The sequence below is a fragment of the Palaemon carinicauda genome, chromosome 4 (genome assembly GCF_036898095.1).
Source record: "Palaemon carinicauda isolate YSFRI2023 chromosome 4, ASM3689809v2, whole genome shotgun sequence".
Taxonomy (NCBI): Eukaryota; Metazoa; Arthropoda; class Malacostraca; order Decapoda; family Palaemonidae; genus Palaemon; species Palaemon carinicauda.
Genome location: NC_090728.1, coordinates 94,465,001 through 94,484,280, shown reverse-complemented (window position 1 = coordinate 94,484,280; position 19,280 = coordinate 94,465,001). Strand labels below are relative to the sequence as shown.

At 39.1% G+C, this 19,280-nt stretch overlaps 1 protein-coding gene across 5 annotated transcripts in view; it reads left to right on the top strand.

Moving 5' to 3' along the window:
• Positions 1 to 19,280, top strand: part of LOC137640067 (ubiquitin carboxyl-terminal hydrolase 20-like) — a 318,666-nt gene that overhangs the window by 249,527 nt on the left and 49,859 nt on the right. For all 5 annotated transcript variants that reach the window (XM_068372501.1, XM_068372497.1, XM_068372498.1 and 2 more), the window contains exon 11: positions 7,067 to 7,314. In XM_068372501.1, coding sequence (XP_068228602.1) covers positions 7,067 to 7,314 — 248 coding nt within the window. The remainder of the gene's footprint in view (positions 1 to 7,066; positions 7,315 to 19,280) is intronic.

The window sequence follows — 19,280 nt, the reverse complement described above, 5'->3', positions numbered from 1 at the left end:
TTGTATGGGTTTATGCAATGATTATTACGTTACTTTTATCATTCTCTTTTATTTTTTAACCTATTGAACAAGAAAATGGGATACATAAATGGAGTAAAGGAGGTTAGTTTATTGTAATTTGATTTCTTAAAAAAGGAACTTGCATGATACCAGAGATATATAAAATTATATTTTATGGGCTAATATTTAGGGGTTGCACAATGAAACCTATGATAACTTATAAGATATTGGTGCTGATGTAATATTCATTATGAAGATTTTTGAACAAGATAAGAAATTATATAAACAACACTTCTTGTTATTCGTATGTGTACATATTGTTGATACAGCAGCAGGACCTTGAAATCAGCTTATCACAAGTAAAGCTAAACAAAACAAAAAAGTCGGTGATAGTTGATTGTTAAAACGCTTCCCAAATTGAAAAATAGAATACAAAGACGCCTTAATACTGCATATTATATCTTTTGAACCAGGGAAATGAAATAATGGTATGCAACAAGAAAATATTGATAAAATATGACCAAGATCATCACAGCATCCTGACACAGCATAATAAATCCACGGAAACTTAACATTTTGAGTTAGTCATACGTCCAGATCAAGTAACAACCCGTTTCTCAGTCCCTATATTGGTTGAATGTCGACGACTACTTATACTGTATAAGAATTTTTACTGTATGAGAGAGAGAGAGAGAATATCACCTTATTTTTCCACTTTTGGTAGAATGAATATTTATATGTTTATTAAAAAAATTACTAATAGAGCGGCTGGATAAAAACCAACAAGGTTAAAAATTAACGAGTGTCGCTACCTAAAAATCCCAAACAGACAAATATAATACTCAATTTGAGAGCAGGGATCTCCAAAACGTTGGACATCTCGAAAAACACAAAACAACACAGAGCTAAGAAAAACACGTCTGAACATTCGCTGGTGCTAAGGAGGAATGAGGGAGGGAGCGTGGGGAGGGGTAGGGGTGAGGGGAGGATAGTCGTAGTAGAAGGCAGCAGTCGGCTGTAGATCGGCACCTCGTAGTTCCGGGGTATGTTGAAGAAGGAGAGGTGTAACTGGTGAGGGACCTATGGTCGTGGTTCTATCTCGCCCCAGTTACTATACCGACACTCATTAGAGTGAGCGAGCTGGTTTATTCCTGGCATTCCATGCATCTTTTTTCTCTGGTATATTTAGCAATATTTATGCCTTAGAAATGGTGCTATAAGGAGCATTTCACTGGGTGACACAGGTTCCTCACCCAGAAATAGATTTTTCCTTTGTCAAAATCCCTTAATAGTGTATTTACAGTATTGTAACTGTTTACGAAACTAAACACGGCATTTGATAATCAGCTGACCAATTATAGTATAAAACATTATTACATTCTCAGAAATCAGGATTTTTTGAAGAGATAATTGTTTCCTTAAAGCATTTTTGTATATTCTTCTCAATTTTTGGTACATTTAACAGCTATTACAGTAGTGACTTTTCACTCTACAGTATCAGATTGTGTTATTAGGTAAGAAAAAGTGTTTTGTTGCTATTTATTCATAGCGTGGTGGGGTGATGACTTTCATTATATGACTCGTCTTACTTGTACTGAAGCTGTGTTAATAATGTACAATTACCTCCGAAAAGTAGAATGAACTACAATACCATGATAGAAACCATGTGAAAACAATGTAGTGCACTACAATGGGTTACCTAGTGTCTTAGACGACTGCAAGTAGATAATGGTCTTGGAGTTGGTGGGTCATTAGTTGACCCACCATAGGGCGGCAATCATTTGCAGATTCTCAATCATCACTCGTGTCTGTCTTACCTAACCTCTACAAATATGGAGGGTTAACTGATAATAAGAGAGAGCACTCTAACTTAGCTCATCAGAGTTTCTTGTTGTTTCTATCAACAATAAAAGAGGAGTGTCATGCCCTAAGGATCATGAGTGCCCAGGAGAGTTGTGTGTTGTTCCTCTGAATGCCAAGAAAGGAGATGAACACCTTATAGACCCTAAACTGGGGTTTCCAAAGTTTAGGGGTGAATATAGTCTCTATCCTATAGTAATTGTTTATCGAAGTGGTAAAAATCAACAGAAGAGACATCACAACCATGTCCGGACCCTGAGTCTCCAGATGATTGAACCCCCTTACACAGAACATTGTTTCCCCCTTCCTTACTTCACTCCTTTCCCAAGTCAAGAAAATCGGGGAAAAGAAGGACATCATTTCAAAGAAGAAAAATAAACAAATGTCATCTGCAAGAAACATTGTAAACTCCCATATTCAGATATCTTCACTGAAGAGGGCAAGACTTGCCTCCACAGAGCCTGTCGAGACTTTCCATGTTGCTGACTCACCAGGTCCTGCTAAGGTGAGACCTTTAAAGTGTACCTTAAAAAAGCTAGCACAACAATCATCCGTTTTCCCAGCCTTGGAGGCAGCGGCAATGTTAGATTTATAGGCTACCTCACATATTTTGCAGTATATCAGAATTTTGAGGATTCTAAGATACATAAGCAACATGAAGACTTCACCTTTCCAGGCGTAAAGGCGGTGGAGCTTTTGGGACACCAGTCTGCATACCAGTGAAGCAATTGGGTACCAAACTGGAATGACACAGTGGTCAAAGTTTGTCAGACATATAACCTTCAAAGATACACTGTCTTTGTGAAATGCCCCACTGACACAGAGTGCCTCTCTCTTTTCCCCGGACAAAGTTGATGCATTAGTAGCAAAGTGGGGAAAAATGAGTCAAGCCTCCTTCTTTAAGACAGTCGCCACTTTCAAATAACCTGCCTGCTGAACATAAGAACTCTCCCCAAAGGCAGCTGCCTAAGAGAAAGAGGCAGACCAATACTGTAAATACAACATTTAAGAGATTGGCTGACCATAACTAGTCCTTTCGAGGTAAGAGAGGATCTTGTTAGGGGTGGTATTCCAACTCATATCAACACCTGTGGGGGGATGCCTGTTAAGTTGGTAGACGAGGTGGAAATTCCACTTGGCAGAACCTTGGACAGGGGAGGTTCTTCGCGTTTTGTTCACCGACTCTCCCTCCTCTCACTTCAGTACCCATGAGCCATTCATTATATTCGAGAGGATCCATCAAAGACCTACTCTTTCAGAGGAAAGTCAAACAGATATTAGACAAGAAAGTAGTAGTGGAGGTCTAGGATTTGTCTCCTGGATTCTACAGCAATCTGTTCTGGGGACAGAAACTGTCATGAGGTTGGAGATCAATCGACAACCTGTCCCATCTGAACGATGTTCTACAAAGTTCAAGATGGAGACCCCCACCACGGTCCTCCATGCAATAAGATGGAACAATTTTTTACTGTCCTTAGGCATAAATGACGAATACTTCCAAATTCCAGTTCACCAGAACTCAATGAAGCACCTTTGGATTGTTCTGAGAACAAGTAAGTTTCAGTTTTGGGTTCTCTGTTTCCGCCTTTCCATAGTACCTCAAGTGTTCACGAATGTTCAAATGGGTTTTAACCTGGCTCACGTAATGGGAATAAGACTTTTCCAATACCTCGATGGTTGGCTGTTGTTGGTGGAGACAGAGTCCCAGGTTCTACTCCACTGGGAACTTTTTCTTTATGTTGTAAGGATCAGGGGATCCGAAGAAATTTCAAAGTCTGATCTCACCGTATGTCAGATATTTTTCTTCTTAGGGATGTGTATAGACATGGTCCAAGGAAAAGTGTTCCCATCACAGGACAGGTCACAAAGGTTGAAGACGGTTGCAACTCCCTTCTTTGCACAGGAATCCCTCAAAGAAAAGAACTGGCAGGGACTGCTTAGGCATCTTGTCTTCCCTAGAACGTTTGGTTCCACACGGGAGGATACACCTTCATTTCTTGCAGTAGACTCTGAAGTCTAGTTGGAGACAAAGGTTCTACCCTCCAGCCTCCTGGCTAGTGCTGTGGTAACATGTTCGCCTAGCATTCATATGGCCACAGATCAATCCCCGTCCGGGACCGTGAATTTAAGATGTTCACTGGGGGACCACTCCTGTGGTTGGGCACCACAGTGGGAGTTTGGGCTTGCCTGCATTTACTGGGGGGACCACTGCTGTGGTTGGGCACCACAGTGGTTGTTTGGGCTTACCTGGCTGACATTCTGGTGAGCATCTATTCTGATGAAACTGAAACCAGACATTGTTAACCTTTGAATGTACTGGTCAAGGTGACACAGGAAGCCCTAGAGGACCTATCCTGGTGGCTGCAGGAGAACTTGTTGGAGTTCTCACCCCCTACAGGTTCTTCCCTAGAACTTATCCTTTTCTCAGATGTTTCTAGAGAAGCGTGGAGAGCCCACATTCTAGCTCACTCCACATCAGGTGCATGGACAGAGGAAGTAGAAAAGAGGTCTCATATAAACATCTTGGAACTGGAAGCGGCATACTTAGTTCTGATCCATTTCAGACATAGTAAAAAGTCACTCAGTGGTGTTGATGAGCAACACCACTGCAGTAGTGACTGCGGTCAGCAAGTAGGAGAAGTCAGTTTCTTGGCGGTGAGCATGCACTCATGGTCAAATGATAACGCAGTGACCCTGTCAACACATTTCATTCAAGGAAAATGAAACGTGACCGCAAACAGTCCTGAGTTGTTACAATCAGAGTGGTCTTTGAATCCTCTAGTAGCAATGTAACTTCTGATTTTGTGGGGTTCCCCAATAATAGTCGTGTTTTCCACTAACCTAAACAACAAACTAATAGTTTATTGTTCACGAGTGCCAGACTAAACAACAGCTGTAGAGGACGCTTTTCAACATGTGGGAAGGCCTTAACATCTATGCCTTCCCATCAATTTGTCTGATAAGGAAAGTGATCAGCAGAGCCATGGTCACTCCCAATCTCCAAATGAATCTAGTAGCACTGAAATTACCACACGCAGCATTGCACCCAGACCTTCTAAGTCAAGAAGTTCCAAGAGAGCTCCCAACTGTGATGACCTCCTGTGTCAGATGCACGTGAAGAGGTACCCTTGCAGTACCTTCACTGCTGGAGGTTATCTTGCATCTCTTCAGAGAGAATGACTTTTTACAACCAACTGCTTAGCAACTCGCTGGATACTTTTGAAATGCCAGAAAATTTTAAATCACTCAGTCAATCAATATCTTTGAGTCTTCAACAGCAGTCTACCAAGCAGTGAACACTTCTGTGATTGGTGCCGTAGGAGGAACACTTCTCAACTTGAAGTCTGTTGCACTAGTTGCTAAGTATCTCATGTACCTACTGGATGAGAAACTCTCAGTTTCGGCTGTTAAAGACTATTGTTCAGCCTTGAGCCAAGTTTTCAGACTAAGAAGAGTAGACCTTTTTCTTGAGAAATATTAGCTTTGATTTGGAGTTTTGAATAATCTTATTCCCCTCGGGAAATCAAAAGTCCTGGCTGGGATGTGACGAGGGCCCTTAGATCACATCCTGACGACTTGCTTCAGTGTCTTGTAAAGGCAATGAGGTTTTACATGAAATAAACTAGATCATATAGACTAAACTTACAGAATCTCTTTGTTAGCACAGGGAGGACAAAGAAGAAAATATCCAGAAATACCATCTTCTGGCTTCATGATGTCATCAGTAGAGCCTACAGGGAGAAAAGGAACGAACCATCGACCTCAGTTCCTCCTCAGGCCCATGAAGTCAAGGGAGTTGGTACCACTTTATCCTTCAGAAATAACGATTCAGTTGCCCAAGTGTTGAAGGCGGGTGTATGGAAGAGACAGACCACGTACACGGTATTGCCCCCACAGGTTCCTGGATACATTCTCCATAGGGCCCATGGTATCTGCCCAGCAATTGGTGTAGCAAGCCTCACTTCTTTCTAGACACAGAAACATCACATCTAAGATAGCATTTACATCATAATTCTAAGGTTTAAGAGTAAGAATGTCTGGCCTTCTTTCCTTCCCTTTCTTGAGATTACTTTACTTACTATAAGGGGTGTTTCTCAGGTTCTATACAGTAGGGGAACCCTACTCTCTACAGAATCTCCACAGTCATTTTGTAATGCTCATTCGAAAGCATTCAACATTTCACACCGCGTATTGTCGTTTATTGTTAAATTGGTGAAACGTTGTGCAGCTGGAACAGACACCGATGCAGGTGAGCACACTAGTGACAGGTAATTATTTTGCTAAAATTGTAAGCGTATAATCCCCACATAACTTGTGAGGGTGATAGGCCAAACCAAATACTTAATTTAGTCCTTAACAAGAGCATTGTTCCCACTGGAGATAGGTTCAGGTTTAAAAAACTCATGGGCATTGATACAGTAGGTCATTCAATCCTGGATCACAGGATGCAAGTATCCTTTGCTCTGTCTTCTAACCAGACTGAGAATTGTAATACAGGTAATGGGTTGCTAGCCAGCCAGTTGGGTGAACAGTACTTCCTCCTAAGGATGACTCCCCTCCTAAAGATCAAAGGCTTTTATTTTTGTAGGAACAAATTACAAATTTTAAAAGTGATTTATATTTTTCCTAGCTATACAAACGCAAGTTCTTTATCTTTCACTTCCTGCCGCATTCACTCTGCAAGTTTTAGACAGAATCAGATTGAGGGTCTGAGTGCTGTCAGACATGTACCACCAGTGGATACTGGGTGGCAGTTGCCAGTACCTTGATAATTCTTTATTGGCTGTTTCCAGCTTTCACTAGAATCTTACCCTACTAAAGAACTTAAGCTTGCACAGCTAGGAAAAGTACAAATTACTTTTAGAATGTGATATTTTTATTGGCATATTTTTTTATATGCAGCAATAAACCTGAATATTGCATTGATGAGTTTCCTTAACATTTTGCCTCTTATAAGTTTCTTATGGATTACAGTGATATATCCAATTTATTTTGCCAGTCAGTATTTACTTACTGTTCAATTATCTTTAGTATTTTTAATGACTTTTTATTATTTCAAAGTATTGTAGATGATTTCTGTGAAGTTGAAGTAGCATTTCTGTGTTTTTGCTGTATTCTTATTTTTAAGCTTAGGGCTAAAATTTGTACAATATTTTAGATAAACTTTTCCCTTGTATAAGTTGATTATAGTTTGCCGCTTTTTCAGATTGTTCATCTGAAGTCAATATCTATGATTTGTATGCTGTAATATGCCATCATGGCACTGCTGGAGGAGGTCATTACACAGCATACTGCCAAAACTGGAGTAATGGTCGATGGTATGAATTTGATGATCAGTACGTGACAGAAGTATCACCAGAAACTGTTGCTAAATGTGAAGCTTATGTTTTATTTTACAAAAAATCTAGCTCAGAAATGACATCACGCCGTCAAAGGACTGTTGAATTGATGCAGGTATTTTTATGAAATTTTTGTATGTGCATAATAATTGGTCATTATTTTAATGACTTACTGAAAATTTATGTGCTGTATATTCAAAGGTGTTAAAAGACTCAGCCATAACAAAATTTATGTGCTATTCATTCATAAGGGTCAAAAGATTCAACCATAGCAAAAAAGGAAAAAAAATCCTCCTAACCTGACTCAGTAGCTGCCAGCTGCCCCAGCATTTATTATGTGGTATTAAACCGGGATATATCGACAGTTTCAACTGCAGGTTCTACCAGTGTCATATGGGAAATATCCTCTCTGCTCACTGCAGCTACATCTTTAGTATTGCAGTATCTACAGCTCTTACCTGTAGAGGACGGCACACTTCTCTCTTAGAGAATTGACTTTCTTATACCATGTAGTTTGTGCTCAGTAACATATGGTGGTGGCCCTCAATTATGGCTTCAGCAACTAGTATTAGTCTCACTCATTCTGTGCTCAAAATAAGTGTCAGAGTCTGCAGTTCTTCTATGGAGGAGGCTGTGGATATTTTTCTCGGTAGAAGACTAACAATTGTCATTTCGACGTCTTTGATTACTAGTATTGTAATGCTAGTGTGAGGCTTTATAAAGAACCTGCAATAGCATAGCATTGTCTATGCTTCTCTAGAACATATATTATAGTATAAATAGATTCTAGCAGGAAAATGTAGTCAAGACCAATACAGTAAGAACCAATGTGTTAGTGTAGTACTGAGTTGTAGCTTGATACTTTACACAAAAACAGCTCTTGCATAACACCTTTCTCTAGTGTAACTTTTTATAGTGATAGATTAGGTTAGTGGAAACATCTCTGACTCATGTCTCTAAGATTTAGAGTTCAAGCCTTACTCACTGCTCAATTTTTTTTTGTGATCTACTGTGGCATAAGGCAGTATGCTAACGTAATAGTTTATCCAAGTATGAGTGTTTTTACATAAATAATTTTACTTTTTGGGTTTTCTATTGTAAGGTTCTTCCATTCGATATGGTTAAATTGATAGTTCTCCTAGAATGTTTATTACATTTTGAAATTAATTCAATAATTAAAAATCCTGAAAGAGGGCTACTGCCATCAGTACACCTCACATGGTGTACTGTAGCCATTAATCAAGGGTCTTTGCAGAATCTTTTTACCTCTAGCTGAAGTCTTTTACTTTTCTACTTTACCTCAGTTCCTGCTTCCTTTGTTCTGCCTTGCTGTCAACTTCTTTAAAGACGAGCAACTCATTTCCATTAAAACAATGTTATTTTGGAGTTACTGTACTTCAAACTCCCACTTTTCTTTTTGTTTTTGGTCATTTTTTCACTTAAGAAATTTGAAAGATAATTTTATATTCTAAAAGTTGTACATTAGAAATTTTCATATTTTAATTTTATATTTATTATTTTATCAATTTATAGAAGTCACTTTCAAAGGTGACTATTTTGCCTATGGGAGTTTTTTGTTTTATCAAAGAGGGAATGTACAGGTTTTAGAATTTAAAATTTCCTGTCTTTTCATGTTTGAATAACAAAAATTTATCAAAACGTAACGTATTAGTACTCGTGTAGCGACGCATCATTTAACGACAATTCAAAGCTACGTTTTTTTTTATAGGTCTGGTAAGTTATGATGGTCTGAGTGCAATGGCAGAGTTGTGAGTATCACAGTACACAGTTATGTGCGTTGCTAACAAACGTGAGTCAAAACGAGAAATTTTTTATTAGAAATCGACTTATAATACTGTACAAGATTAAATTCACCAAAGAACACGATAGTCAAAATGGAAAAAATCGAATAGAAATTAACCAATAATACAGTACATCACTGTACAGTATTAAAAATCCCCAAAGTATGCAAGTCATAACATGAAAATAGGGAAATAATACTGTATGAGTTAGGAAATAATATCAGCTGTATTCTGTTAATCATATGTGAGCATATTATTGATACTGTCTTCACCTTGAAATCAACTGACGACAAAACCAAAATAACTTAGAATAAACTCTATTTATTTATGATTTACTCTGAGCCATAAATTAATAAATACTTGGACAGATTTATGTTTGTTGATAAAATTAATCACACCAGCCAGCACAGGTTTCAATCAGACTTGCTAGATTTGATAAAGGCTGCTCTGCCATTATGTGATGTCACATAGAGATAACTTGACTCTGCCACCCAGTTTGTTTGTAGTCCACTAACCATGTGAAAATGGATTCAGACAGCGAACACTACATGGATATGAGCAATTTTTTTTATAGATTTGGATGATATAAGCAAAGATGTAGCAGATAATGAGGATCAGTCATCAGCTATTCTGAACCATATCATATGGATCCACATGAAGAAAGTACCCAGGAAAACAACAGCAAACTTTAAATCTGTCCATGAAGAAATAAGAGATATAGAGAAAAAAAATATTCTTCATAAAAAAAAACAAATTAATGTCAGCTTTGAGGGAAGGTATCTAGAAGTAGAACACACTGTGTGTTTCTGGACAGACCTCTCATATATCATCATCATCATTTCAGCCTTCAAAAGTCCTTTGTTGGATGTAGGCCTTCCCCAGGTTTCTCCACAGACTTCTGTCGCAAGCTATTCTGTGCCACTGTTGCTTATGTTGGTCTAAGTCATCTCGCCAGCGGGATTTTTGTCTTCCTCGGTTTCTTGTGTATCCTCGGGGTGTCCAGAAGGTTGTTCGTGATGTCCATCAGTTGTCTGTTATCCTGGCAATGTGCCCTGCCCAGTTCCATTTGAGCTTGCTAATGGTTTCAAGGATATCCATTACTTTAGTTTTTGACGTATCCATTTAGCTGTTTTTCTATCCTTCCATGTTAGATTTAGCATAATTCTCTCATGTGCCCTCTGCATTGTTTGTAATTTAAGGGAAAGCTTTTTTGTTAGATTCCAAGTTTCGGCCCCATAGGTGACAATGGGGAGGATACACTGATCATAGACTTTCCGTTTTAAGATGATAGGAATCTTCTTATTTTTTAACACTGTACTGGCTCTTCCAAACGCTTGCCAACCGAGGGTTATTCTTCTTTTTATTTCGCTCTCTTTACAGGCGTCATGTAGAGAGATTCGTTGTCTTAGGTAGATGTAGTGGTCCACTTCCTCAATTTGTTGGTTTTCAATTTCAAGTATGTCATCTGCATTTTCAGTATATTTATTGCTCATGACTTTGGTCTTTTGGAAGTTCATGTGGAGGCCAATTGATTTGCTTGCTTCATTTAGCTCGGTAAGCATATGTTGAAGCTCTTCTTTGGTGTGAGCAATGATAATGATGTCATCAGGAAATCTTAGGTGACTTAGATATTCTCCATCTATTTTTATTCCTTTTTCTTGCCAGTTGAGTTGTCGGAAAGCTCTCTCCAGGCAGGCATTAAACAGTTTGGGTGAGCTAGTGTCACCTTGTCTGACACCTCTCTTGACTTGGAATGGTTCAGAGTCCTTGTGGAGGCGAATAAATGATGTTGCATGGTCATAGATGTGACAGAGTACATTAATGTAAACTGAGTCAACTCCCTCTTCTTCCAGCGCTGACATGACCACCTCAGTTTCAACCGAGTCAAATGCTTTGGTGTAATCTAAAAGTGCTACTACTAGTGGTGTCTTATATTCATTTGTTTTCTCAATGATTTGGTTTACTGTTTGTAGATGGTCAATTGTGGAGTAGCCTCTTCTGAAGTCCGCTTGTTCCCTGGGCTGATTTTCATCAAGCTTTCCTACAATTCAGTTGGTGATAACTTTGGTGAAAATTTTATAAATAACATTAAGGAGGCTGATTGGCCGTTGGTTGTTCATATCCCTGGGGTCGCCTTTTTTGTAGAGTAGAATGAGGATAGCTTTATTCCACTCTTCTGGCGTTTTGCTCCTCTTCAGACATTCATTGAATAGTCTCATATATGGGAAAGAATAATTCACAGTAAATTCATCAATACAAAATCTGCATTAAATAATATACATACATACATATACCAAGGCACTTCCCCCAATTTTGGGGGGCAGCCCACATCAGACAAATGAAACAGAAAAGGGGACCTCTCCTCTCTACGTTCCTCCCAGCCTGACAAGGGACTCAACCGAGTTCAGCTGGTACTGCTAGGGGTGCCACAGCCCACCCTCCCCCGTTATCCACCACAGATGAAGCTTCATAACACTGAATCCCCTACTGCTGCTACCTCCGCGGTCATCCAAGGCATCGGAGGAAGCAGCAGGGCCTACCGGAACTGCATCACAATTGCTTGCCATTCATTCCTATTTCTAGCACGCTCTCTTGCCTCTCTCACATCTATCCTCCTATCACCTAGAGCTTCCTTTACTCCATCCATCCACCCAAACCTTGGCCTTCCTCTTGTACTTCTCCCATCAACTCTTGCATTCATCACCTTCTTTAGCAGACAGCCATTTTTCATTCTCTCAACATGGCCAAACCACCTCAACACATTCATATCCACTCTAGCTGCTAACTTATTTCTTACACCCGTTCTCACCCTCACTACTTCTTTCCTAACCCTATCTACTCGAGATACACCTGCCATACTCCTTAGACATTTCATCTCAAACACATTCAATTTCTGTCTCTCCGTCACTTTCATTCCCCACAACTCCGATCCATACATCACAGTTTGTACAATCACTTTCTCATACAGAAATCTCTTTACATTTATGCCCAACCCTCTATTTTTTACTACTCCCTTAACTGCCCCCAACACTTTGCATCCTTCATTCACTCTGACGTACATCTGATTCCACTCCACCATTTGCTGCAACAACGGACCTCAAGTATTTAAACTGATCCACCTCCTCAAGTAACTCTCCATTCAACATGACATTCAATCTCGCACCACCTTCCCTTCTCGTACATCTCATAACCTTACTCTTACCCACATTAACTCTCAACTTCCTTCTCTCACACGCCCTTCCAAATTTTGTCACTAATCGCCCAAGCTTCTCTTGATCATCCGCAAACAACAACTGATTTACCTCCCATTCATGGTCATTCTCGTCTACCAGTTTCAATCCCTGTCCTAGCACTCGAGCATTTACCTCTGTCACCACTCCATCAACATACAAGTTAAACAATCCCGGTGACATCACACATCCCTGTCTCAGCCCCACTCACCGGAAATCAATCGCTCACTTCATTTCCTATCCTAACATATGCTTTACTACCTTTGTAGAAACTTTTCACTGCTTGCAACAACCTTCCACCAACTCTATATAACCTCATCACATTCCACATTGCTTCCCTATCAACTCTATCATACGCTTTCTCCAGATCCATAAACGCAACATACACCTCCTTACCTTTTGCTAAATATTTCTCGCATATCTGCCTAACTGTAAAAATCTGATTCATACAACCCCTAACTCTTCTAAAACCACCTTGTACTTCTAAGATTGCATTCTCTGTTTTATCCTTAATCCTATTAATTAGTACTCTACCATACACTTTTCCCACCATACTCAACTAACTAATACCCCTTGAATTACAACACTCATGCACATCTCCCTTACCCTTATATAGTGGTACAATACACGCACAAACCCAATCTACTGGTACCATTGACAACATAAAACACACATTAAACAATCTCACCAACCATTCAAGTATAGTCACACCCCCTTCCTTCAACATCTCAGCTCTCACACAATCCATACCAGATACTTTTCCTACTCTCGTTTCATCTAGTGCTCTCCTCACTTCCTCTCTTGTAATCTCTCTCATTCTCATCTCCCATCACCAGCACCTCAACACCTGCAACAGCAATTATATCTGCCTCCGTATTATCCTCAACATTCAGTAAACTTTCAAAATATTCCGCCCACCTTTTCCTTGCCTCCTCTCCTTTTAACAACCTTCCATTTCCATCTTTCACTGTCTCTTCAATTCTTGAACCAGCCTTCCTTACTCTCTTCACTTCTTTCCAAAACTTCTTATTCTCTTCATATGAATGACCCAATCCCTGACCCCACCTCAGGTCAGCTACCCTCTTTGCCTCACTTACTTTGCGCTTTACTTCCACATTTTTCTCTCTATATCTTTCATACTTCTCTACACTATTACCTTGCAGCCATTCTTCAAAAGCCCTCTTTTTCTCTTCCACTTTTACCTTCACTCCTTCATTCCACCATTCACTGCCCTTCCTCATGCTGCCTTCAACAAACTTCCTGCTACACACAAATTTTTGTTTTATCAAAGAAGGAATGTACAGATTTTAGAATTTAAAATTTCCTGTCTTTTCATGATTGAATAACAAAAATTGATCAATTGTAATGTGCTTAAATAATATAAGCACCTTAGATATTGTGGGCACCAAAGTATTGTTTAATTCTTGGTGTTTAGAATAAAAATTTTGTAATTTATTAAGCAGGAAGGAATCAATTATTGAAATACTGTAATAAGCTGAAAATACATACATACATATACCAAGGCATTTCCCCCAATTTTGCGGGGTAGCCGACATCAAACAAATGAAACAAAAAAGGGGACCTCTCCTCTCTACGTTCCTCCCAGCCTGACAAGGGACTCAACCGAGTTTGGCTGGTACTGCTAGGGGTGCCACAGCCCACCCTCCCCCGTTATCCACCACAGATGAAAGGAAAATAAATTGAAGGGTTAATATATTGAAATTTGATGTCGAGAGATAGTGTTAATTTAAGTAGAACACACACACAGAGCATTTGTGTTTTAGTCATTTTTCTTATTTTTTCTCTTGAATGTCTTTCATTTCTCTTCTGGAGTGTCATCTGCTCTCTATTTAAAACACGTGTGAAGGCCTCATTTGAAATAATCATTATAAAAGCTGAGGATTCTAACCAGAGGAAATTATATTCAGTTTTTTTAACTTTTTATAATAATCCTTGGAGTTAGTGTATAAAATGTGTTTTTAACACATTATCTATCGATAATATATCCAAGGTCCCCACAAACAATGTTTTTGTAAATTACATATCCGGCAAAAATTCATATCTTAGTAAATTACATATAAAAATATCTATAAAACTTTTAATACCTATTTTAGTGAAAAAATATTTTGTACATTTTCACAACAGATATGCGTGCAAAAGACTAAAGAACTGCACAAAGATAACAGGGCTAAATCCAAATGGAAATGTTGAGGGTAAGTCTCGAGTTTTTCGTGCTAATATGGAGAGATTTTAGTAAGATCTAGATCTTAATATAATGTCATCATCAATGTTATTGGGAAGGACAGTGAAATAAGGTGATAGGTTTGATAGTCGTTTTATGTCACTATGAGGTAACACAGAGAGAGAGAGAGAGAGAGAGAGAGAGAGAGAGAGAGAGAGAGAGAGAGAGAGAGAGAGAGAGAGAGAGAGAGAGAGAGAGAGAGAGAGAATAATAACCTTTATTCCAGTAATGAATTGGGTTTTCTATTTACATTAGGTCACCAACTAAGGTTAGAAAGTGTACATTAAAGTTGTTAAAACAATAAAATCATAGCATACTATAACATATTACATAAAACTTGAATTAGAACAATTCTAATTTTGGTTATAAAAATTGTTCCTAGAACAATAATTGGTAAAACTACCCCAACATGAAATTTTCTTCATAAATTTATGGTATGTTTTAAAAAGCTGTTAATGAAGTGAGACGTGGCTAATGTCAGGTACGGTTGTTTCCTATAAAACTTAACTACGAAAATTAATTATTATTTAAAAGATGTTTTCTTGGTTTGTTTTAAAAGAACTTAAGGATTTTTTGTGTTTCAATGAGCCAGGTAAACTATTCCATAACTGTGGACCTCTAGTATTTATTTCTCTTGATCATATACCGGTATTGGCTCTTCTGGACACTAGATTATTTGCTTGTCTCATTGTCATCAATGTCACTGAGTCAACTGTACTAAAGTCATAAAGCCAGTTTGGAAATACATTTTTTCAAAACTTTAAAAACGAAACAGACATCAAAAGTATACTTGTTTTTCACTTTTAACCGACCCAGTTCTAATAATATTGGAGATATATGATCATATTTTTTCACTGTACCCATGGCTACCTGAACTGCAAAATTTTGAAGTTTTTGTACTCGTATCATAAGGACGTTGCTTGTTGAACCCCATATTATTTAGCTGTAATGATTATACTTGATACTAACGATTGTACTACGATTAGCTGGGTTTCGGATTCAAATAAAGTTTTTAGCCTATTGAGATAAATAAGTGTCACCATAACTTTTCTGTGCAGTTCATCAATATGTTTATCGAATGTTATGTGTTCATCAAATTGCACTCCAAGATTCTTTACGGATTCCATAGGTTCAATGATGGCCCCATTAAAATTGAGTTGGATGTTATCCCCGATTTTGGATAGATATTGCTTAGAGCCTAAGAATTTACATTGCATTTTACTTTCATTCAACAGTAAGCCATTTATTTGAAATTACATCTTCACTCTATATCAAATCTCCTCAGCTTTGCGTATTAAATCTTCCAAGTTATCGATATACCCATCAATTATTATTTGCATGTCATCAGCATATTGAACGATGAAACAGTCACTTAAAAAATCTCTCGGGTCATTTACATAGACGTTGAATAGATTGGTCCTAGGATTGAACCTTGAGGTACACCAAATCCTACGTTTTGGGGATTGAGACAACATTTTTGAGTCGGACAGATTGTAGTCAATTCCGTAAATAGCCTGTGAACCAGGATGGATCAATATAAAGTGTATGTCATTTATCAAGCAAAATTTCATGGTGCACACTATCAGAAGCTTTCAACAGATGGAGAAGTAGTAAAAGGGAAATTTTTTTTCTTGTCTATGTTATCGTAGATTTTATCTGATATCTTTAATAGTGCTGTCTGAGTTGATGATTTTGGTTAAAAGCTTGTTGACTTAGAAATAAGGTGGTTACTTTCTAAGTATTCAGTTAACTCATATGCTACGGCTTTTTCTAATATTTTTTAATAAGACTGGGAGTTGAGAAATTGGCTTGTAATTAGAAATTTTGTCTCTATCTCTGATTTTAAAATAATGAACATGGGAATTTTTCCACGTCTCTGGGTAGACATTAGTTACAATAGATGTATTAATAATTATAGTAATGTTAAATAAAATTTTATGCAAGGTATCTTTTTTAAAAGTAGCGGTATGCCATCGTATCCATACGTATTTGACTCTGAGAGAACTAATGACATGAATGATATGTCATTAGTTCTCTCAGAGAAGTAACCCGTAAGCATCGATAACTTTAGGTGGGTTGTTATCTTTTAAATATTTGCAGGCTATTGGTAATAAATCCATTAATTATAATTACAGTGAGCCCTTGCTACTTCGCGGTTCGATTATCGCGGATTCACGACTTCGCGGATTTTTTTCATAACGCATGTATATACATATATCGCGGATTTTCCGGAAATTTCGAAAATAGCCGCGATATATGAAGACCCCAAATATTTCATTAATTCCATTAATAATTAGTAATAGCTGCTCTTACTGATGGTTCATTGCATTACATATGACATATAATTCAGTACAGAAAGAAATAAAACACGAAAAGAGAATGTGATCATACGATAATTCAGTATATGTAGTAAAATTAAATCGAACATGAAACGCAAATCAGATGCAGTCTGACTTTGTCATATTTGAATGGTGTAAGGCTGCTGATGGCTACTTCTACAAATGTAATGGATGTGCATCTTTTCCATGAATCTTTTGTATGTATACGTACGTAGTACTGCATCCAATAATATTCTTTGTTGCAAAAATCACATCTCGAATAAGCGTACATATCCTACAACAAAACAAGCGTAAAATAGCGTACGTAAAGCATACTGTATATAGTACCTTGTATTTGAATTTGTAACTACTACTGTACGTAGCATGTAAGACGGACTGTGATTGGTTCCAGTGCTGATAGATGACGAATCAGCTCCCAAGTTTTGTAATCTAGCCTGTGATTGGTGTTTTGACCGCTTCTCCGATCCGCAGCATCTTCTCGCGGCCACTTTGTTTGCCGCTCTCTCGCCGGGTAGATGCTGCTACGTTACTGTGTAACTTTAATCTGTGCTGGGTGTGACTGTTTGAAGTTGAACTTTTTGTTGAACTTTCTGTTTAACCCCTACAATGGCTCCCAAGCGTTCAATGGCTCCCAAGCGTTCTGCTTCTACTAAGGCTGGTAGTGAGCCTAAACGCCACTGAAAAATGATGACGATTGCTGAGAAGGTGACACTTCTCGATATGTTGAAAGAAGGCAGAAGTTACGCGACCGCAGCCCGCCATTTTGGAGTGAACTAATCCACCATTCGCTACATTAAGAAGGACGAGGCAAACATTAGAAAGACGGCTGCCATCACCTTTAGCAGGTCAGCGAAGCGAGTTGTTACCGCTCGTAATAAAACGATCGTCCGTATGGAAGGTGCTTTAGCAATCTGGATTGCCAACTGCCGGAAGAAGAATATAGCCTTGGATACGAACACCATCCGAACCAAGGCTTTGGGTTTGTATGAGAATTTTGCGGCAAAGGAACCTCAAGACGACGATGGAGACCATGCTGAAGAAGACGAAGATGATGTACTAGATGAACCTCGAGCAGGGACATCCACTGATTCCCAGCCTCAGAAACGTTTTTCCGCCAGCAAAGGATGGTTCGCGAAGTTTCAGAAACGCTTCGGCCTGAAAAGCGTTTCCCTGCATGGCGAGGCTGCTTCCGCTGACACTACTGCTGCTGAAACTTACGCGAATGAGACATTTAAGAACATTATCACTGAAGGTGGATACAAGCCCGAACAAGTGTTTAATATGGATGAGACCGGCCTGTTTTGGAAGAGAATGCCGTCGCGAACTTTCCTGTTCAAAGAAGAAGGCAAAGCCTCTGGCTTTAAAGCATTTAAAGATCGTGTTACCCTCATGATATGTGGCAATGCTGCTGGATTTTTGCTAAAGCCGGGGCTTATTTACAAATCGAAAAACCCTCGGGCTTTGAAAAATAAAAATAAGAATCTCCTTCCCGTGTACTGGATGCATAATCCAAAAGCATGGGTTACGAAGATGCTGACCTCCAACTGGTTCCACCAGTGTTTTATCCCGCAAGTCAGCAAATATCTCGTAGAGAAGGGCTTGCCATTCAAGATCCTTCTCCTTATGGATAACGCTGGTGGACACGCAACTGATCTGTCGCATGAGGGCATTCAGGTTGAGTTCGTGCCACCCAACACAACGTCATTAATTCAACCGATGGACCAGGTGGTTATCAGGGCGTTCAAGGCCCTCTACACGAAGAATACCTTGGCGGACCTCGTTGCGTGTGTGGATGCTGCCCAAGATGATGAGGATTAAACATTCAATTTGAAGGCGTACTGATGGAAGTACACAATAGCCACGTGCCTGCAGAACATCCAGAAGGCACTGAAAGAAATGAAACCTGCTACTGTTAATGCGAGCTGGAAGAAGTTGTGGCCCCAGATTGTTTACGATGACGAGGGATTTACACCTGCTGAGATTCAACACTCTGCACTACGGAAATCTGTGCAGTTGGCTGCGATAATTGGAGGTGACGGGTTTGGCGACATGACGACTGAAGACGTCGACGAGTTGTTGGACTGCCATTCCCAGCCGCTAACTGACACAGACCTCGAAGACCTGACGAAATCGGCCAGTGAAGAAGACAGTGAAACACAGGAAGAGACCCAAGAAAATGTCGAAGAAACAGGCTTAACATTAGAACGGCTTGCCAAGCTCTGCAACCTTGCGAAGGAGTTGAAAGAATTGTCGCAAGAGTGGGATGAGGATATGGTTCGTTCTATGCAATTATGCAACAAAATCGATGAGGACATGACTCCCTACAGGATGCTCTTCGAGCAAAAAAAGCAGCAGCGACAGCAACTTTCGATCACAATGTTCTTCCAGCCTCGCAAAAAAGAGCCAGTTCCTCCTGCTACTATGCCTTCGGAAGAAATTGAAGAAGTGTCCCAGGAAGAAGTTGAAGA